Source organism: Corythoichthys intestinalis, chromosome 9 (assembly GCF_030265065.1).
Source record: "Corythoichthys intestinalis isolate RoL2023-P3 chromosome 9, ASM3026506v1, whole genome shotgun sequence".
Classification (NCBI taxonomy): domain Eukaryota; kingdom Metazoa; phylum Chordata; class Actinopteri; order Syngnathiformes; family Syngnathidae; genus Corythoichthys; species Corythoichthys intestinalis.
In genome coordinates this window covers 36193947-36217104 of record NC_080403.1, presented here as the reverse complement: position 1 = coordinate 36217104, position 23158 = coordinate 36193947, and the positions used below count along the sequence as shown (strand labels likewise).

At 39.0% G+C, this 23158-nt stretch overlaps 1 protein-coding gene across 1 annotated transcript in view; it reads right to left on the bottom strand.

Annotated features, from left to right (window-relative positions):
• mapkapk3 (MAPK activated protein kinase 3) overlaps positions 1-22489 on the bottom strand; it is a 43379-nt gene extending 20890 nt beyond the window's left edge. The window contains exon 1 of the mRNA XM_057846234.1: positions 21888-22489. Within this exon, the coding sequence (XP_057702217.1) occupies positions 21888-22184 (297 nt within the window). The 5' untranslated portion in view covers positions 22185-22489. The remainder of the gene's footprint in view (positions 1-21887) is intronic.
• Positions 22490-23158: the final 669 nt, after the last annotated feature.

Genomic DNA, 23158 nt, shown 5'->3' with positions numbered 1-23158 from the left:
GCACACAGCAAAGCGCAGTGGAGATATGAAAAGCTAAGACAAGGAAATATGACGTAGCGTATGTAGCATTTGGCTTTGAATTTTATTACAGTGGGAGACGAGGAAAGACCTGTCTGTTTACTCTATATAAAAATGCTCGCAGCGGACAGCAGGAATTATTTTTTTCAGCAAAAACGTGCCGAATATTGCCAAAAATCCTCCTGCTTTGTCAGTATTACATCAGTATCAAACAATGAAAAAACCTTGAGTGTATTTTTACAGTATGGATGAGTATTTTTTTTTTTTTTTAACTTTATTGTAAGTTGATCTATATTACTTTTTTTCTTAAATAGTAAAAAGAACACAATGTTATGCAGAGGAGTATTTTGTATACAAATGATACTACAGTATATTTACGGCAGAGAGTTGGGGGGGGTGCAGAACGTTTATGTCTTTCTGGGGGGGCATAACAGAAAATAATTGAGAAGCACTGACCTAAACCAACAGCCACAGCTCAATAATATTACCGTCAGAACAAAAATAATTGAATTATTTTCCATAAAAAAGGCACGTGTGTATGACTTGTATCATGTTTACATTATACACACAGTCTCTCAACACAGACAGTTCCCAGAGAGAAAAAAACACACCACGTTTTACCACCGCTAGACACACTAAACACGCTAGAGTTAAGTCTCGTAGCTGGTGGGAAACGTTCATGACAGTGTTTGCTAATCTTTAATTATGTATAAATGCAAAATCATATTGGCGGTATTGCCTCCTCGGCAGCCACCCTCTGCAAACATGCTTTACATGTCAGTTGGCCCTCCTCTTCTAAGCGGCAGCCATCTGTGACTTTTCTGTAGCCCAAGTATACCCCAGTCTGAAATATCAACAAATCTTAGCTGCCGCTTACATTCCTAACCATGGAAGTCATACAAAATATTAAATTTGGATCTCACAGCACCACTACTTAATTTGCTTATGTTATGTAACATATTTTTGTATTTGAAGTACATTTTTGTTCAATTTTCACACTACTTTCTGTAGGCGACAAAACTTTTTGTCTTGCCAAAATTTGACCTTTATGTCTTTATTAAATGATAAATCTTTTTTTCAGTGAAACAAATATATTTTTTACATTCAACATCATTTGGGAGCATCTTAGCTTTCATATGAGCCATTTCTGAAACCATTTGAATAATTAAAAGGTTATTCGCAATTGTTCCTACAAAATGGATAAGCAACAAGACTTTTGTCAAGGACTGCACATTGATCTTAAACTTGAATTTTGGGAGAAAAAAAAAATGATAAGAGAACCAAAGCTCTTCCGTTGAAGATATTGAGACTTCGTTATTAATGACGCAATGGCCAACTATTAAAGTAATTGCCTGCACATCAGTCCATTTACTGCACATTTCTGTCATTGTGTAAAAAACAAACAAAACAAATAATCACAAGGTGTTTTACCATAAAATTACTTACTTTTTTACCATGTCAATTACAAATCTGACACAGCCCCTGTTAGATTTGTGATTGCATGAGAGTACCAGTGGTGTCTATGCGGAATAACCATTCGTTGGCTCAATTAAAGAAACAATACAATACAAAACATATGATACATACTAAAACTAAACATGCATAATTTTCGAATTTACTGCCAACGTAACCTGACCTGTGATTGCCAATTGTTTAACATGTGGTCTTAGTGATCATCATACCACCTTTTATTGAGTTCTAACATTAATTTTGAATAGTCAAAAACAACAGGGGACAAAAAGTACCTTCTAAAAAAGTGCAAGAGACATACATCTCCTGCAGTTCAAACCGAGCATCAGTATGGGGAAGAAAGGTGATTTGAGTGACTTTGAACATGGCATGGTTGTTGGCGCCAGAAGGGCTTGTCTAAGTATTTCAGAAACAGCTGATCTACTGGGATTTTCACGCACAACCATCTCCAGGGTTTACAAAGAATGGTCCGAAAAAGAAAAAATATCCAGTGAGCGGCAGTTCTGTGGGCGAAAATGCCTTGTTGATGCCAGAGGTCAGAGGAGAATGGCCAGACTGGTTCGAGCTGATAGAAAGGCAACCGTGACTCAAATAACCACCCGTTACAACCAAGGTAGGCAGAAGAGCATGTCTGAACGCACAGCACGTCGAACTTTGCTACATTTTGCACAAGCTCATCGAAATTGGACAATAGAAGATTGGAAAAACGTTGCCTGGTCTGATGAGTCTCGATTTCTGCTGCGACATTCGGATGGTAGGGTCAGAATTTGGCGTCAACAACATGAAACCATGGATCCATCCTGCCTTGTATTAACGGTTCAGGCTGGTGGTGGTGGTGGTGTAATGGTGTGGGGAATATTTTCTTGGCACTCTTTGGGCCCCTTGGTACCAATTGAGCATCGTTGGAACGCCACAGCCTGAGTATTGTTGCTGACCATGTCCATCCCTTTATGACCACAATGTACCCAACTTCTGATGGCTACTTTCAGCAGGATAATGCGCCATATCATAAAGCTGGAATCATCTCAGACTGGTTTCTTGAACATGACAATGAGTTCACTGTACTCAAATGGCCTCCACAGTCACCAGATCTCAATCCAATAGAGCATCTTTGGGATGTGGTGGAACGGGAGATTCGCATTATGGATGTGCAGCCGACAAATCTATACCAACTGTATGATGCCATCATGTCAATATGGACCAAACTCTCTGAGGAATGCTTCCAGCACCTTGTTGAATCTATGCCACGAAGAATTGAGTCAGTTCTGAAGGCAAAAGGGGGTCCAACCCGTTACTAGCATGGTGTACCTAATAAAGTGGTCGGTGAGTGTATACCTTGTGTGCCTCCCATTAATTAGGCCTATTTGAGTAAGGTGGAAACGGCGATTAAAACGAGTAGCTTGCTCTGTTTGCCGATTTAAGACGTTTAAAGTACAAAGGGTATTTGAAGGAAACTGCGTCTACACAGTGGATAACAGTAATCTCATCATTGTGGACGTGTTGATGAGGAAGTGATGGCTGGGAGAGCCTCAGTGCACAACAGACAGTTAAAAGTAGAAGTTGGCCATTTCCTTCTCTTGCTAAACTTTAATGAGCCCTTTTGCTGTTGCAGGCTAATTTATTGCTTTATAGCCCTCATTTCCCGCACTGCAGTGTACAGTTGTAATAAAAGTGAATGGATTAAAAATGACAAGACAGAGAGCTCATGGCAACTGTAAACACAACTCCTCATTGTGCTTTAAACAAACTAACAGCCCCCTCACACTTTTAGTGAATGCCTCACGTCTGCCTGGTTCACACCAAGGCTCTGTACTTTTGACCAAAACACAGCAGTCAATGTTCAAACTGTCTATAATGTTGAATGGCTTACAATTACGGTAATATATATTTTTTTAATAAATAAAATTGGTGTAATTTCTGATAAACACAGTGTAAGTCATGTGAATGGCTTAGTAATTTATACCATATGTTCAGTTAAAATGTATCCCAAAAAATGTCATGCTATACCTCTGTTACATATGTGGGAAAGAATGTGACCATAACCGGCTTTTGAGTCTGTAAATACCAGAAAAGATTGCAGTCCCATGACATTATATAATGTAGCTTCAGAGCTCCAGTTGAAGCTCTCTAAGCCAGAATTTGAGCTATAATGATGGGCAGTGGAAACTTATTAACTACTTTTACAGCAGTGGCATCTAAGAGGGAACCGCCTTGAGGAGCAAGGCTCATAGACAAAGTTGTTGTGCAGAGTTCCTGGCACATTTGCAAGAATTTCTTTGATGGAAATTTAGACTGTGCCTCATGACTGCCCTGATTGTGAATACAAACAAGGTCAAGGTTGCATTTACAGTAGGGAAAATAAGTATTTAGTCAACCACCAATTGTGCAAGTTCTCCTACTTGAAAAGATTAGAGAGGCCTGTAATTGTAAACATGGGTCAACCTCAACAATGAGAGACAGAATGTGTGTGTGTGTGTGTGGGGGGGGGGGGGGGGGGGGCAGAAAATCACATTGTTTGATTTTTAAAGAATTTAGTTTCAAATTACAGTGGAAAATAAGTATTTGGTCACCTACAAACAAGCAGGATTTCTGGCTGTCAAAGAGGTCTAACTTCTTCTCACGAGGTCTAACAAGGCTCCACTCGTTACCTGTATTAATGGCACCTGTTTTAACTCATTATCGGTATAAAAGACGCCTGTCCACAACTTCAGTCAGTCACATTCCCAGAACCACACGGGGGGACCTAGTGAATGACCTACAGAGAGCTGGGACCACAGTAACAAAGGCTACTATTAGTAACACAATGCGCTGCCAGGGACTCAAATCCTGCACTGCCAGACGTGTCCCCATGCTGAAGAAAGTACACGTCCAGGCCCATATGCGGTTTGCTAGAGAGCATTTAGATGATCCAGAAGAGGACTGGGAGAATGTGTTATGGTCAGATGAAACCAAAGTAGAACTTTTTGGTAGAAACACATGTTCTCATGTTTGGAGAAGAAAGACTACTGAATTGCATGCGAAGAACACCATACCCACTGTGAAGCATGGGGGTCGAAACATCATGCTTTGGGGCTGTTTTCCAGGACAACTGATGTGTGTAAAGGAAAGAATGAATGGGGCCATGTATCGAGAGATTTTGAGTGAAAATCTCCTTCCATCAGCAAGGGCATTGAAGGTGAGACGTGGCTGAGTCTTTCAGCATGACAGTGATCCCAAACACACAGCCAGGGCAACAAAGGAGTGGCTTCGTAAGAAGCATTTCAAGGTCCTGGAGTGGCCTAGTCAGTCGCCAGATCTCAACCCCATTGGAAATCTGTGGAGGGAGTTGAAAATCCGTGTTGCCCAACGACAGCCCCAAAACATCAGTGCTCTAGAGGAGATCTGCATGGAGGAATTAAACCATGATTTGCAAATAAATTCTTTAAAAATCAAACAATGTGATTTTCCGTTTTTTTTTTTTTTTTTCCACATTCTGTCTCTCATGGTTGAGGTTTACCCATGTTGACAATTACAGGCCTCTCTAATATTTTCAAGTGGGAGAACTTGCACAATTGGTTGTTGACTAAATACTTATTTGCCCCACTGTATATGACAACAACCTAAAGCAAATGATTCTTGGTGTAGTTTCATATTAGCATGACAACTTGTCAAAATGTTCGCATTTACGTGGCTCATTCAAAAAAAAAAGATTAACTGTTAAGCAGCGGTCTTAAAATATATTTCATTAGTGCATGCGTATCATACCTTTTAGAACTGCATATGCCTACGCTTACCGTAATTTTTTATGGGATGTATTATGGGATGTTTACACCAAAAGATATTAACCGGTAACAATTTATTTGTCAGCGGCATCATATGACTGTCATGAGACCAAATGAACCACCATGAAGCTTTGAACCAATTGGCTGCGAAGCTTCATTGCTTCAAGTAGCTTTAGTTGGCCATCACTTAACCAGTAACACTTTATTTGACAGCGGCATCATACGACTGTCATGAGACCAAATGAACCACCATGAAGCGTTGAACAAATTTGCTGCAAAGCTTCCTTACTTCAAGAAGCTTCATTTGACCATCGCTGCTCCCTTGTTAGTTTATGTATAAAAGATGTAACAAAATCATTATTATGGTGAGAGACTAGACCGGGCTTCAGCAACACGCGGCTCTTTAGCGCCACCCTAGTGGCTCCCTGGAGCCTTTTCAAAAATGTTAGAAAATGGCAAAATATGGGGTGCAAGGTATATTTTGAGTTTTAATATGGTTTATGTAGGAGGGCAAACATGACACAAACATTCCTCTAATTCGTTAATATTGTAATGAAGTTAAACTTGAGGCAGCAACGTCAAACAGCGTAGTCACATGGTGTGTCATTAGGATGTAGTAGGATGCACTGCAGAGAAAATAAACATACGGTAATTTAAGGGACACCTGACTATAAGCCGCCACCCACCAAATATGACACGAAAATGACATTTGTTCATAGATAAGCCGCACTAGACTATAAGCCGCAGCTGTCCTCATTGTATTATGGGATATTTAGATAAAGTGGTACCGGTTAATATATTTTTATCTGACAGTGGCATCAGAAGACTGTCATAAGACCAAATGAACCACCATGAAGCTTTGCAGCCAATTGGTTCAAATTTGGTTCATTGCTTCAATGAGCTACAGATGTAAATAACAATCAAAATTCAGGTTTTGTGCTATTTCTTCAGTTACTGTTCCAGTTGTTTCATCAATTGCTAGTTATGGTATTTGGTAACACTTTATTTGACAGTGGTGCCATGAGACTGTCATTAGACAATAATAATTATGACATGACACAATCATGAGCATTAGTGAATGTTTATAACAGATGTCATTTAGTGTTATCCGGCAAATTATCTCACTTTTGAATGGTTGTAAAAGATCCGAGCTGGACAGAAATGGAGTTAGTGACATAATTTGCCGGATGACAATTAATGACATCTGTCATAAGCATTCAGTAATGCCTATGATAGTGTCTTTTGGCAGTCTTATGATGCTGTCAAATAAAGTGTTACCTATTAACCCAAATAAATCAACAAATAAGCCACACGATTCAAAATGAAGAAAAAAGTAGTGGCTTATAGTCCAAAAATTACGGTAGGTTGAATTCTGATGTCACTAATGCCTCAGCATGTCTTGCCGGCTATCTGGCCCTCATTGTTTTTAGATATGTTGTTTTATTCTGTTTTATTTTATGAAATGTTTCATAAAATAAAACACGTAAAAGCAGATTTTTTTTAACAGAAATGTCTAAATTTTTAAAAGTTTTTTGCCCCCCCCCCCCAAAAAATGTAAATTGGCCGAAAATTACCTGATTATTTGAATGTAAAGTTAGGCATCAGAAGACTGTCATAAGACCAAATGAACCACCATGAAATATTCATTGTTTCAAAAGGCTTCATATGGCCAACACTGATCCCGTGAGAGAGACAGTCCAACCTCTGCTGCCACTTGCTCTCAACACTGTTGTCGTCCAACATGCCCCCTAGCATGCATTGCAGCGCTACAGATGTAAATGACAATCAAAATTCATGTTCTGTGCTAATTATTTCTTCAGTTACTATTCCAGTTGTTTCATTAATTGCTAGTTATGGTATTTGATAACACTTTATTTGACAGTGGCGTCATAAGACTGTCATTAGACAATCATAATTATAACATGACACTGTTATGAGCATTAATAAATGCTTATAACAGATGTCATTTAGTGTTATCCGGAAAATTATCTCTTTTGAATGGATGTAAAAGATCAGAGTTAAACATAAATTGAGTTGGTGACATAATTTCCCAGATAACACTTAATGACCTCTATTATAAGCATTCAGAAATGCCCACGATAGTGTCATGTCATAATTATGATGGTCTTATAACAGTCTTATGATGCCGTTGTCAAATAAAGTGTTACCTATTAACCCAAATAAATCAACAAATAAGCCGCACTGGAATATAAGCCGCAGGATTCGAAATGAAGGAAAAAAGTAGCGGCTTATTGTCCAAAATTCACGGTAGTTTTTTAAAAAAATGTGCATATAATGACAGCAGCGTCAACAGATGTTCTTTTACTGATTTTTTTTCCCGGAATGTGTACCAAGCCAGTGTTGCAGTGAGGCCATGCAGTGCATTCCATTCAGGAAATGTTTCAAATGATTAATTACTTTCATACTATTGACAAAAAGGTTATTGTGCTGTCAAGTGACCAAATTGTGGTTTCAAATCCTACAAATTTGAAAGGACGGTAAGTGGATCATTCAGAATAAGATGAAAGAGGAAGTCACAAAATAGGAAATGAAATTAACAGAAAACCAGCAGTGTGAAAAACCCAATGAACTCAGATGTCACCCACACCAAAGTGGACAATAGCAAATCTCTTTTGTAAAATTGCAGTTTTAAAGCAAGCAAACAGAAGTAAGAAGTCATAAGGAAACAGGGATCCTATAGTTAAAAACATTTGATGTGATATAGAGAAACTGAGATCAGTTTTGGATTCCGCACACAAATATTAGTTACGAAAAGCTGTCAGACAAAAAAACAACAGTGGTCTTTCCAGTATAATATGCAAGAACTGTTACCGGCCTTGGCCAGGCACACACTTTTAAGCAGTGTGGTTAATCTTACTTTAAGTTAATTTGTTACAGTTACTAATTATCTCCCCCAAAAAGTAATTGAGTTAGTAACTCAGTTACCTCAATGTAAGAGTAATTAGTTGTTCAGCAAAGTAACTGACGTTCCTTTTCATATTCTACATGTTATTACATGATCCATTCTATAACGTCTTTCACATCAAATATGTTTATATTAACTGATTGAATTGAACTGTCTTTTTTATTTGATTTGTGATTCAACCGTGCACCTTAATTTCGTCAGTAACCTCGTTGCAAAGATGGGAATGGTAGTTAATTAGATACAGTAACTGACAAAAATAATGCCGTTAGTAACGTCGTTATTAACAACACTGCTTTTAACGCAGTGCAGAAAAAGTTTTTTTTTTGTTTTTGTCTTTTACTTAATAAAGAACATAAATAATGTATTGCACTTTTATGACAAAAGTTCTAAAAGTTTAATGTTTCATAGGTGAAAAAAGTCTTGTGTCCTAACTTACGTCCTATCTTAGGACATAATATAATCAGGAAAAAATGGAAAAGTAATGTAGTCACATGGTAGAAGAACTAATTTTTGGAACAGTTAACTTCAAAATATTCCATCCATGAACTATGAACTGAACTAGCTCATTCTAAAATTTGTGAACTCAACTTTAAAATGGGGGCGGAGAGGCCACAAGTACTTCATATACACCTGAAAGGTTGTTTGAATATATACAGTATGCCAACACAGTCCTGTAATTGAAAGACAAGCTATTTTTTTCCCCTGATTTTGGTCATTTTAGTTAACTGTAGGCCTGAATGATATATCGTTAAAACATCGTCATCACGATGTGCGGATGTGCAAAATTCGCATCGCAAATTTAATTTTTTTTTTTTTTTTAACGCAAATTCGTCTTTTTCATGCTCGCAAAGTGCCAAAAACTCACGTGGCGGCATGGTGGCAAACTGGTTAGCATGTCGACCTCACAGTTATGGGATTGTGGGTTCAATCTCTAGTCTTCCTGTATTGAGTTTGCATGTTCTTGTCGTGCCAGCGTGGGTTTTCTCGGGGTTCATGCTGATTGAACACTCCAAATTGTCTGTAGTTGTGAGTGTGTGTTTGAATTATTGTGTGTCTATACCAGTACTTCTCAAATAGTGGGGCGCGCCCCCCCAGGGGGGCGCAGAGCGATACCAGGGGTGGCGCATGTGACCTCGGGGAACATGCTTTTTTTTCCCCGCCGTACTAGAATGAAGTGTACTTGCACATCCACTCAGTGGGTGGCAGTGGCGCTCTCATTTTCAAAGTGCGCGCAGTATTTTTGAAGTAAGCAAGAGCATACAGAAGAGAGATATGAAGAGCTGTGCGCCGTTTTCGAAAGCCGTTTTCCGGCCGAGAAGTGCCATTTTCGGCTTGGGATCGTCACGACGACCGCCCTCACCTACGGTTCTCCCTCGGCCTCAGAGTTTCTTTTCAGGTCGTTTGCCTTTTGGCTTTGACATTTAATACAGTGATAGATGAGGAAAGACCACTGTTTACTGTGTCTAAAAATGATTATAGCGGACAGCCGGAAGCCAAATCAATTAAGACGCCACTTAAAGACATTTGACCCCAATCTCATTGATAAGCCGATTGGTTGTTTTTCAGCGAAAACGTGCCGAATATTGCCAACAATCTTCCCACTTTGTCAGTGTTATATCAGTGAACCAGTGAGCACTGTTAGCATGCGCAGTGCAAAATAACCCCACAACATTGCAAACTGGAGGTGATACTGTGAGCAGCAAAAATAAAAACTGTCCTTCCGTCCAAAGACACTCTTTTTTTCTTCTATTCAGTTAGGTTTTTTCGGTCAAATGTTTTGGCATATAATATCCTTATGAGTTAATGTTTCTAATCAACTTGAATTAGTTATTATTTACTGATTTTATTACATTTTATTCTTCAGTATCAAATGGTCAAAAATGTACCTTGAGTGTATTTTTACAGTTTGGATGTGACTTTTTTTTTTTTTTTAATTCAGGCAAATTTATGCGTGTTAAGTTTTTTTCTGTTACAAACAAAACAATGTTAATAAAGTTATACTTTATAAGTTGATTTCTGTTATTTTCTCTAATAGAAAAAAAGGACACAATGTGAGGCAGAGGCGTACTTATAATAGTAATATTATAGACAAATTATACTATTTACAGTAGTGGCAGAGTTTGGGGGGGCGCGAAACATTTATGTCTTCCTCGGGGGGGGGGGGGCGTAACAGAAAATAATTGAGAAGCACTGGTCTATACAGTGTATCACAAAGTGAGTGCACCCCTCGCATTTCTGCAGATATTTAAGTATATCTTTTCTTTTCATGAGACAACTCTGACAAAATGACACTTTGACACAATGAAAAGTAGCCGGTGTGCAGCTTATATAATAGGGTTAAATTATTTCCCCCTCAAATTAACTCATAATACAGCCATTGATATCACAACCCCTGGCAACAAAAGTGAATACACCGCATGGGAACTACGTACATCTCTAAATGTCCAAAGTGAGTACTGCTCGTCATTTTCCCTCCAAATAGTCATTTGACTCGTTACAGGAGTGCTGTCAGCATGGCCGCAGAGATTGAAGAGGTGGGGGGGGTCAGCCTGTTAGTGCTTAGACCATACGCCGTACTGTACATCAAATTGGTGTGCATGGCTGTCACCCCAGGAGGAAGCCTCTTCTGAATACGGTACACCAGAAAGTCCGCAAACAGTTTGCTGAAGACATGTCAACAAAGCACATGGATTACTGGAACCATGTCCTATGGTCTGATGAGACAAAGATAGTGTGTCATGCTTACAGTCAAACATGGCGGTGGGAATGACCACCCCCCCCCCCCCCCCACCACCACCACCTCTTCAATCTCTGTAGCAATGCTGACAGCACTCCTGTAATGAGTCACATGACATTTTGGAGGGAAAATGACATGCAGTACTCAATTTAGACATTTAGGGATGTACGTACTTCACATGCGGTGTACTCACTTTTTTTTTTGCCAGGGCTTTAGATATAAATGGCTATATTTTGAGTTATTTTGATGGGGAAATAAATGAACTGTATTATATAAGATGCACACAGACTATATTTCATTGTGTCAAAGTGTCATTTTTATCAGTGTTGTCCCATGAAAAGATATACTTATATATCTGCAGAAATGCGAGGGGTGTACTCACTTTTGTGATACACTGTATGTGCCCTGCAACTGGCTGGCAACAAGTTCAGGGCGCCTTCTGCCTGGAGTTAGCGGTGATAAGCTCCAGCACCCTCGTGAGGAAGATGAATGAATTATAGAAATGTTTGGGGAGAATGATTAAAAGTATGGCGTTAAAGGTGATGGAATGAAAAATATGTGTACGCCTAAATTTTGAGCTGCTGCACCTTAAAGGGATCCACAGATAGAAAGATTTGTAGTTCTTAAAAGATAAATGTTATCATGAGTTGAAATAATTTGATATTAAAACCTCTCTTGATATTTTCGCTTTTACACAATTTGTAAAATTAGCTTAACTAGTAGGCCGCCATTGTTGTTGACGTCACAGAGTGGTGACGTCACTGGGTTACGCTGCCGAACTTCCAGAGTATGGCTCTAGTGACATAAACATGTCATCTGTTGAACCCTTTCAATTTGAACCCGAGAGGAACATTAATGCGCATCATAGCACTGTCGATATTTCACAAAAAGAGCAGCAAAAGCAAAATGAGCAGGAAAGACGAGACAAGAGTAGGAAAAAAAAATGGTGTTCTGCCAAAATGTGAGAAGAGGCGTCACAAGAGCCGAATTTGACACCCAAAGTACTACTGTACGCTTTCAGCTTGTTTTGTTTAGATACATACTGATATAACATACTAAAGATGCCTTAAGAAAATATCAAACGTAGTAATATCAAATCAGGGTGGTTAAATACACAAAGTGACTAATGTGGTCAACAAATCAACAATCTGCTTTAAAGTTACCACATGAAAACACAATGCTTAAGTATGAGAGGGAATCACATGTAAAAAGTATTTTGAGGCAATGAAAAGGTAATAAAAGACTCAATAAAAACACAAATAGTAAGTATTGGTTGCTTTTAACCGATGTGCGCATGTGTTGGACGTCTGGCTGTGTACAAGGAATTGCAGAACACCGGCAGGGTTCGTCTAGTGACAGTGACAAACTACGTTATCACCCCGAGTGTCCATTGCGCGCATAAAACATGGCACCCTCCGTAGGTCAAAACATCTTTTTTTCCCAAGCGAGTAATTGATCAACTGACACCAGGGGTGAAAGTGGGCCAGAACAGTCGGGAACGCAGTTCTGGTATAAGATTCAGGGCCAGAACGCAGTTCTGGTATAAGATTCAGGGCCGGAATACTGTTCCGGTATGCGGTGCTTTGATTCCGAAAAGATGACAGCAACCGTCAAAACGCTGTGTAAAAAAAAAAGTAAAAAAATGCTAAGCTGCCACACATGCATTTCAGCTCCAAGAAGAAAACAATCTACCAACATCAGATTTACATACACGAGTGTTAACAACAAGCATAATAAAGTGCTTGTGTTGCGTAATCCATTTCTACCAATATTTATTATTAATTTTATTCCACGGACGGCATGGAGGTTTCCCCAGCTGCTGCAGTTTTTATCCGAGTCTGACGATGATGAGTCACGTCAATGTGCGAATGCACGCAGCAAAGCAAAACGCCTGGACTCATTTATCCGTTCAATAGGCTGACATACTGACATGTGATCAGCAGAGATGGTTAGCTCTGATTGGTTCAAATTTGCATGTTTTCTGGAACAGCAAAAAAAAAAAAAAAAAGCTTGTTGAATTGATGCGATAAGAAAAGGGCACTCAACATAAAATGGATCAAATCTTAAAGAGCAACGAAAGAGTTGAGGAGGCTTATTTACCATATTTAGTTTTATTTGCTCTGATTGGGAGGTTCAGAACATCTTAGCTATCAATGTGAACTTTGGACTTATATTTGTTCATTTATGTTAGGCTACTTATTTCCTTATGATTTAAAAAAAGTCAATGTTTGCGCGATCTTCAAAATATATTCCATTTCACTCTACATAATATGTCATTTGCACTTATTTTTCTGAATGTATGTTACTTCTATCTTTATTATTAAAAAAAAAAAAAAAGTAAATGTTTACACGAACTTCAATTTTAATATATATCCTATGTTCTTAAGTGTTAAAATTGAGACTTGGCATTTAGTATGTGAGGAAATGAAGGACAATAAAAATTAGGAGATGGAGGTTGGGATTATTGCTGTTTTTGTTAACTTTTATTTTCCAAATCATTGAAAAAATACAATTTTGGATGAAAATCAGTTTTTGCATGTGTTATAGAAATAACTGTGCCAAAACAATTTCTTTGCATTTCAGTAGTTTAAGAGGTTTGACACCCCAGCCAAAAATGAAAGAAAAAATAAATAATTCAAACAAATTTCTGGGTCCGTGGCGACCTTCACGTCGAGGAGTTCCGGCAAGAAATTCTAGCCACTTTCAACCCTGACTGACACTATCTTTGAGATCTACGAGTTAACTTATTGAACCCACAACTGGTAAACAGCCATGCACATATGCTTCCAATATTCTTAAAGGTTGTGTAGCTCAACTGGACTGACGCCTTGCAATAAACAGAACCCTGATGACTGTAAGTGAATTAAATGGAATGAATGGCTTCTGTCCAGCACTGGTACCAAATGGATTAAACCTATACCCATCCATTATGTTAAGCACCTAGGGAAATCGGTAATGAAAAAGCTAATGAGAAGGAGAATTTCACTCACCCACTTCCACATTTAAAACTCCTAATCGTGTCTGTTGGCTTTTATTTGCCTCAGTTGTTAATAACATTGGTTGGAGTGATAAAAAGGTAATATAAAAAAAATCAATGGTGCGCATCGGAACCGTCGGTTTTAATTACAAGAAGAGATACAACCGTCAATTGACCTTAGAACATTCTGTGATTAGACATTTGTTTGCTCTTAACTTTAAACTATATGATGCTTTGTAAAGCCAATTTTTTTCTATCCACCATTCCTTCCCTTGGAATGAGATATGCAATGCAATTATTTCTTTATGTGTACATTACATACTTTATACTGTAAGTATAGAGTACATATTTGAACTATCAGAAACCATAGACTTCATAATGATATTGACGGGTCAGATTGCCCTTCTCTGCACCACGCCTTCAAGTAGGGGGCCATCCCACAATCAGCTTCATTTATTCGTAATTGGTCCCAGCGACAGCAACGTTCCAATGCCGGATTTGGGTTGAAAAAGTATGAAAGCTGTACCGCATACAAACAGGAAGGATTGTCTCAGGAGTGATTGTTTCGACGATTCAAGGTTATTATTATATTTTTTTGTTTTTTCACAAGAATTTTCAACGTAAAAAGCTCTTTGTTGTAAGGCTGCCGCCTCATTGTCTAACAGACTAGCATCATTCTTCGACATATTTACGTAAAATAAATGCTAACTGCCCGTTTTTTTGCTCTTTTAACAAATAATCGAGACCGTTTTACATTCATATTTATAAAGAATTTGGGGATTTAAGCATTTATTCACAAGAATTTTCAACGTAAAAAGCTCTGTTTACATATGGCGGCTGCCACATTGACTAACAGAATAGCATCATTCTTAGACATATTTACGTAAAATAAATGCTAACTGCACGTTTTTTGGCTTTTAACCAAGAATCGAGACTGTTTTACAGCCATACAGTGGGGCAAATAAGTATTCAGTCAACCACTAATTGTGCAAGTTCTCCCACTTGAAAATATTAGAAGCTTTTCACACAGTGTTGCTGGTATTTTGGCCCATTCCTCCATGCAGATCTCCTCTAGAGCACTGATGTTTTGGGGCTGTCGTTGGGCAACACGGACTTTCAACTCCCTCCACAGATTTTCTATGGGGTTGAGATCTGGAGACTGGCTAGGGCACTCCAGGACCTTGAAATGCTTCTTACGAAGCCACCCCTTTGTTGCCCTGGCTGTGTGTTTGGGATCATTGTCATGCTGAAAGACCCAGGCACGTCTCATCTTCAATGTCCTTGCTGGTGGAAGGAGATTTTCACTCAAAATCTCTCGATACATGGCCCCATTCATTCTTTCCTTTACACAGATCAGTCGTCCTGGTCCCTTTGCAGAAAAACAGCCCCAAAGCATGATGTTTCCACCCCCATGCTTCACAGTGGGTATGGTGTTCTTCGGATGCAATTCAGTATTCTTTCTCCTCCAAACACGAGAACCTGTGTTTCTACCAAAAAGTTCTTTTTTGTTTTCATCTGACCATAACACATTCTCCCAGTCCTCTTCTGGATCATCCATATGCTCTCTAGCGAACCGCAGATGGGCCTGGACGTGTACTTTCTTCAGCATGGGGACACGTCTGGCAGTGCAGGATTTGAGTCCCTGGCGGCGCATTGTGTTACTGATAGTAGCCTTTGTTCCTGTGGTCCCAGCTCTCTGTAGGTCATTCACTAGGTCCCCCCGTGTGGTTCTGGGATTTTTGCTCACCGTTATTGTTATCATTTTGACGCCACAGGGTGAGATCTTGCATGGAGCCCAGATCGAGGGAGATTATCAGTGGTCTTCCATTTTCTAATAATTGCTCCCACAGTTGATTTCTTTACACCAAGCGTTTTACCCATTGCAGATTCAGTCTCCCTAGCCTGGTGCAGGTCTACAATTTTGTCTCTGGTGTCCTTCGACAGCTCTTTGGTCTTGGCCATAGTAGAGTTTGGAGTGTGACTGACTGAGGTTGTGGACAGGTGTCTTTTATACCAATAATGAGTTAAAACAGGTGCCATTAATACAGGTAACGAGTGGAGCTTCGTTAGACCTCGTTAAAAGAAGTTAGACTCTTTGACAGCCAGAAATCTTGCTTTTTTGTAGGTGACCAAATACTTATTTTCCACTCTAATTTGGAAATACATTCTGTAAAAATCAATTATTGTGATTTTCTGTTTTTTTTCCCACATTCTGTCTCTCGTGGTTGAGGTTTACCCATGTTGACAATTACAGGCCTCTCTAATCTTTTCAAGTAGGAGAACTTGCACAATTGGTGGTTGACTAAATACTTATTTGCCCCACTGTAGATGGGCAGTGGGGACAGAAATGTGGAGGGTAGAAGAAGAGCAGTAGTCAAGGAGGATTGTTGAGATGTTGCATTGGAAGTGCTGTAGCAGGATCAATAGTGATGGAACTTTTGGATTCTGAGGTCCCTTAGATTGGGGAAAGCACACAAAGCTTTTAATACATGAGATTCCATTAAGGTTTTTGTTGTATGGGAATTAAAGACCATCAAACATGTAAAATGTATAGCTAGGGATCATATGATGGCAGCAGTTTAACTGTCGAAAGGACAAGCTCAATTTCTCTTATTTCTTACGTAGAGAACGAATTTGAAATTTGCACACATGAGAGGTTGGCCAGCGTCCCAGAACAGATTGTGTTTATTCTCTGAGGTTCTGCTGTCATATGATAGCTGTTTCTGTTCTGTTATTTGAAATTTGATAGTGTGACCCCCTTCAATTTGACATGTCTCTTAGAGACCGAACACAATTTCCTCTGAGGGATCAATAAAGTTTAGTAAAGAATATAAAGATAGGAGTGTTTACACTCATGCAGTTCATTAAGCAATAGACAACTGAACAAGATATCATGTGGCCTTTACCAAGAGAAAAAAACATGCGCATTTTTGATTGTCAGGGCATTATTGTTCACTTACAGTACTATATCTAAAGTTGTATGAGTATACTAGAAAATGTACTAGTACACTGTCCTAAAAACAAACAAACAAACAAACAGTTCAGCGTCCAAAAACACATAGGGTGCACTTGTAGAACAACACTGTGCAAGTTATAATGTCTTACCACTTTAGGCCCACTAGTTAAATCTTGCTAGTAAATTACTGTGCTGCATTAGTAACACTGCTTCGTCCAACTTGTGCACCATTTTTAGCCAACTCTGTGCTTCTGGTATTCTGGGTGACACAAAATCTAGTACTTAGATTTTAGTGATTAAATATTACTACTAGAAGCACACAGATGTCAACTTGACATATTATTACTAATGCTAGTTATTCTACTTGTGAGTACTTAGCACAAAAAAAGGCCTCTCATGAATATAAAATAAGTTCTCGAAATTCTTAACATACCGTATACTTCAATGTTTTTGTATTGCAGAAGGGGTGCAGCTATCGATTATTTAGGTAATCGATGAATCCATCAATTAGTTAGTTTGAATAATCGATTACCGTAATTTTCGCACTATAAGGCGCACCCACCAAATTTGACATGGAAACGGCTTTTGTTCATAGATCTGCCGCACTGGACTATAAGCCCCAGATGTCCTCACTGTATTATGGGATATTTACACCAAAAGGTATTAACCGGTAACACTTTGACAGCGGCATTATAAGACTGTCATACGACCAAATGAACCACCATGAAGCTTTGATCCAATTGGCTGCAAAGCTTCATTGCTTCAAAATGCTTCATTTAGCCATCACTGTTCTCTTGAGCGAGACAGTCAACCTCTGCTGCCACTGCTGTCAACACTGTTGTCATCCATAATAACTCCTAGCATGCATTGCATTGCTACAGATGTAAATAACAATAAAAATTCATGTTCTGTGCTCATTATTTCTTCAGTTACTATTCTAGTTGTTTCATTAATTGCTAGATATGGTATTTGGTAACACTTTATTTGACAGTGGCGCCATAAAACTGTCATTAGACAATCATAATTATGACATGAGACTGTCATGAGCATTAATGAATGCTTATAACAGATGCCATTTAGTGTTATCCGGCAAATTATCTCACTTTTGAATGGATGTAAAGAGCCAAGGTGGACATAAATGAAGTTGGTGACATAACTTGCCAGATGACACTTAATGACATCTGTCATAAGCATTCATTAATGCCCATCATAATGTCATGCAAGGGGGTAGGTTTGGTCTCAACATTGGTAGGGAGGCTATAACAGTATAACCTGCATGTACACTATTTGCTGGGGACGGGACATTAATAAGACCAAAGAGATTGGGTACATTTCTCAAAAATAGCTGGTTTTTACGTAAAAATGAAAAAAGTTGAAATCATTTTCATGGGAGAACTTCATTTTTCAAAATGCTTGCTTCAGATAAAGGAAATTTACAGTGGTTGTTTTTTGTGTTTTTTTTTTTGGAGGGGGGGGGGGTTAAAAAATGAGCATAGGCTGCAAATAAAAATATATATTTTGTTATGCTAACTTTGATGCGGGTCAGACTTTCAGTAGCAAAATTAGTGGCTTGTCCCCCACCTCCACAACATTGACATATTTTTACATTACTTAAAGTGGCTGCTGCTGCTGGCCGAAAAAAAACTTATATAATATCCCTTCTCTCCAAAGGGGGCCGAGAAGGAGGCATGTTGACATGTATTTCTGTGGGGATTGTGTGAATGTTGGGGGTTCTAGTCATCAGCCAATCAAATGAGGGGAAAAATTGACTTTTCATTCAGCAAGTGATAAGGGATAAAAGTAAGTCAGGACATAATGAAAGTAATTCACTTAATAATGGTAGGGTCAATGGGAAGACAATCTAAATTACCTGTATAAATGAACTTATTTTATAATGCAAAAAAGGTTGCTTAAAAGTTGGTGGGGACAAGTTGAGCATGAAAAGATGGTAGTGTTATGTCCCTACCGTCCCTATGCAAACCTACGCCTTGATGTCATGTCATAATTACGACGGTCTTATTGCAGTCTTATGACGCCGCTGTCAAATAAACTGTTACCTATTAACCCAAATAAATCCTCAAATAAGCTGCACTAGACTATAAGCCGCAGGATTCAAAATGAGGGAAAAAAATAGCGGCTTATTTTCCAAAAATTACAGTAATTGGATTACAAACATTTAATGCGTTGCATAATAAATTTTAGGATATGTAAAACATACAAGTGTTTATGCTTGCAATTACTGTATATTGAATTTGGCTTGCTAAGATTACACTGTCAAAAGAGCATTAAATGCAAATACACAATAAATTTCTTGAGTGTTTTTCAAACTTTGCAGAATTGCACTTTCATTTCACAAGAGCAATAAATGCATTCAAAAATAAAATACCTGAGCTTCGCATCAAACGATATTAAAAATAAATAAATAAATAAATGAGGATCTAAGTACAACAAAAGAACAATTGGCTAACTCGCGTACAAAAAGTCCGCCAGTTTAAATGCGATAAAATGCTCACATTTTTTTAAACAATGCTCATAACAAATCGTTCAAGCACATATTCCTACAAAAATGGTTAAATACACTTCTAAACTAAAAAATGAATAACGCCTAAACAAACATAATAGCTCAAACAAAAAACATAACTTATGTTGGTCTTAACATGAAGCAGCTGGATTCAATCATGTTAGATGAGTTATGGCACATTCATTGTTGCCAGTAGAGGGCCAAATCAATAAAAGTAAATGCAACACTTTCAAAACCAATCATTACCACTTCACTAAACGAATCCTTGAAGCAGCAAAATTTGATTCAAAGTTTTTTTCTACTTGAATTACTCGAGTTAATCGATTAATCGTTGCAGTACTATATTGCAGTGAAATAAATTGTGGAAGAACACACAGTGGTGGTTCTCATAAAGTAAATTAAGCCTTGAATTGCAAAACTGAACAAAAAGTGACATGGAACTTTTTTTTTTTCCTCTTATGGAACCTCCTCCACCCACTCCTACATAGTTCCTTGACTTCAGACTACCACAAGCTTGCGCCTTAATTAAATTAGATTTTTAAAAATTGATTAAAAAGGAATTACCGTAATTTTCAGACTATAAGCCGTTACTTTTTTCCTTCATTTTGAATCCTGCGGCTGATAGTCCAGTGCGGCTTATTTGTTGGTTTATTTGGGTTGATAGGTAACTTTATTTGACAGCGGCGTCATAAGACTGTCATAAGACCATCATAATTATGACATGACACTATCATGGGCATTACTGAATGCTTATAACAGACGTCATTAAGTGTCATTCGGCAAATTATGTCACGAACTCCATTTATGTTAAGCTCGGGTCTTTTACATCCATTCAAAAGTGAGATCATTTGCAGGATAACATTAAATGATAATCTGTTATCGGCACTCATTAATGCACATAACAGTGTCTTGTCATAATTATAACTCTCTAATGACAGTCTTATGGCACCTCTGTCAAATAAAGTGTTACCAAATACCATAACTAGCAATTAATGAAACGACTTGAAAAGTAACTGAAGAAATAATGAGCACAGAACATGAATTTTGATCGTTATTTAGATCTGCAGCTCTGCAATGCATGCAAGGAAGCATGTTGGATGACAACCGTGTTGACAGCAGGTGGCAGCAGAGGCTGACCGTCTCCCCCAAGCGAGCAGTGATGGCCAAATGAAGCTTCTTGAAGCAAATGAAGCTTCGCAGCCAATTGGTTCAAAGCTTGATGGTGGTTCATTTGGTCTCATGACAGTCGTATTATGTGGCTGTCAAATAAAGTGTTACCGGTTAATATCTTTTGGTGTAAATATCCCATAATACAGTGAGGGCAGCTGTGGCTTAAAGTCCAGTACAACTCATCTATGAACAAATGTCGTTTTCGTGTCAAATTTGGTGGGTAGTGGCTTCTAGTCAGGTGCGTTTTATAGTCTGAAAATTACGGTACCCTATTTCACGAATAAATATTTTATGAAGGAAACAAGGGCGTAGGGTTTGCGTAGGGACGGTAGGGACATAACACTACCAACTTTTCAGGATGCTCAAATTGTCCACACCAACTTTTGAGCAACCATATTTGGATTATATAAAGAGTTCAGTTAATTTAGATTGTCTTTCCATATGTTGTCATGATAGTATAGACGCGACCATTATTAAGTGAATCATTTTTATTATATTCAGACTTACATTTATCCATTTTCACTTGCTGAATGTGCCGGTAATCCCCCCCCCTTCAAATGAACATTTGGTTGGCAGATGAGTTCAATCCCCCCCACCCAGCCACAAAGACACACACACACATATTCACACAGCCCCAACAGATTCATGTTGACAGCATGCGGCCTCCCCCGCCCCCTTCGGAGAGGAGCGATATTAGAAGCTTATTTTTTGGCCATTAGCAGCCACTGTAAGTCATGTAAAAAGACATCAATGTTGTGGAAGTGGGGGAAACACCACTAATTTTGCTACTGAGTCCAACCTACATCACAGTGAGCAAAACATTAAATTTGCTAACCTGTAAAACTACTGTGGTCAGGCCAGCCTCCACAAGGAACAACAAAGTCAAGCTAGCCGTCACTTATTTGGATCAGTTTGTATTATGTGCATTACGGTAATATTGTCCCTACCAATGTTGAGACCAAACCTATACGCCCCACACTGTTAAATGTAACTTGAGTTTCAACTGAAAAATACAACAAGTTACATTTAATAGTTGGCGCCCTAAGGAAAAATAGCAAAAATTAAAACTTATAGCAGCGTCACGTGACAATTATAGAAAACTGGGAAATCTGATCTTCCAAACACCCACTCCCTCATTCTGATTCATACGTTTACTTATGAAATATTTGATAATGAAATAGAGTCATTATTTTTTAATCACCTTGTACTGACCACAAAAACAAAACAAAAAAAAGGCCGAAAAACTGCATTATGGGAAGAAAAAACTGTAGTTGCACAACCACAAATCTTGTTTTAAAGGCCTAAATTGCTGTCACAGCTTTTATATGAGTGTATGGCAGGTGAGTTATACCTTGAGCGCACACTTCTGTCCAGTCTTCTTGTTGAAACACTGTAGAACTTTGCCATTGATCCCCAAACCCAGTACCTGACTGGATATTTTATAATCTTGCGTCACTGCGTGTCTTTTGATGTCCAGTTTGGTATTTCCGGGCAAAGGAAAATGCGTCTGTTCGGTGGCCGAGGCAGCGGCTGCTTGAGGAGGCCGGGGCGGCGGTGGCTGTAGTGTAGCGTCCTCGGTCGGCGAGTGTTCGGCTTCGGCGATCGGCGCTCGTAGCGGGTTTTCCTTCCCATTGCAATCCTGCAGCATGATCGGGCTCGTTGTCCACCCGGGAAGCGGGAGTGATTCACCGGAAGACGCGCTGACACGACCGTTGTCCAGTAAATGCGTCAAGACGACGCGCACGGTTGATCTGGACACCGATCCAAAAACTTAGCTACTCACTCATTCCCCGAAAAAAAGCTCTTTTCAACCCCAAGGATAAAGAAACTGAACAGTTTCAGGACTAATTCGTTTGCTTCCTAAAAGAATCCAAACATTCCAGCAGGTGTGTTAAGACATCAAGGCAGTGACTCCAGCAAGAGCTTGACATGAATTCAGCTCGTGTTCGCATGAGTGTGTGGAAGTGGAAGCGCACATAAGCACCACCCTGACAGATCTCATTTCACAACTTGACCCCCGTGACTCCTTTAAAGGAGCAGGAGCCGCACATGTTTCTAATACTGATTTACTCCAAGTCTACCCCCCCCCCCCAAAAAAAAACAAAAAAAAACAACAAAAGTTGTAGATCACAGAATCACATGACAGTACAATGCACATTTGGCTATCACTATAGAGCAGACATGTCCAAAGTCTGGCCCGGGGGCCAAATGCGGCCCGTGGTCGAATTTCATCCAGTTCCCAGCCCAGTCATAAAATCAATAACGTCTGGCCAGCACACAGACTTAATAAATTGGTTAGCAGTACTGCAACCAGCATATGAAGTAGCTTACACACAAAATGCTGCTCCTCATTTACCCACTAAAAGTAGCTAATGTAGCTATTATACAGAACATATTAGTGCAGCCCAAGGTGACTCTAAAAAAACTTGGGCAGTTTTAAATAAAGTCATAAACAGAGGCCAGAAGTCACCAGTGCTACCGGATTCTTTGGATGGCAACATTTCCTTACTGGCTAACAACTTAAATGACCACTTCATTACCATAGGTGAGGAACTTGCAAATAAAATCAGACCCCCTATAGACCCTACTCACGTGACGTCACAGCCACGCCCCCGTGCCATG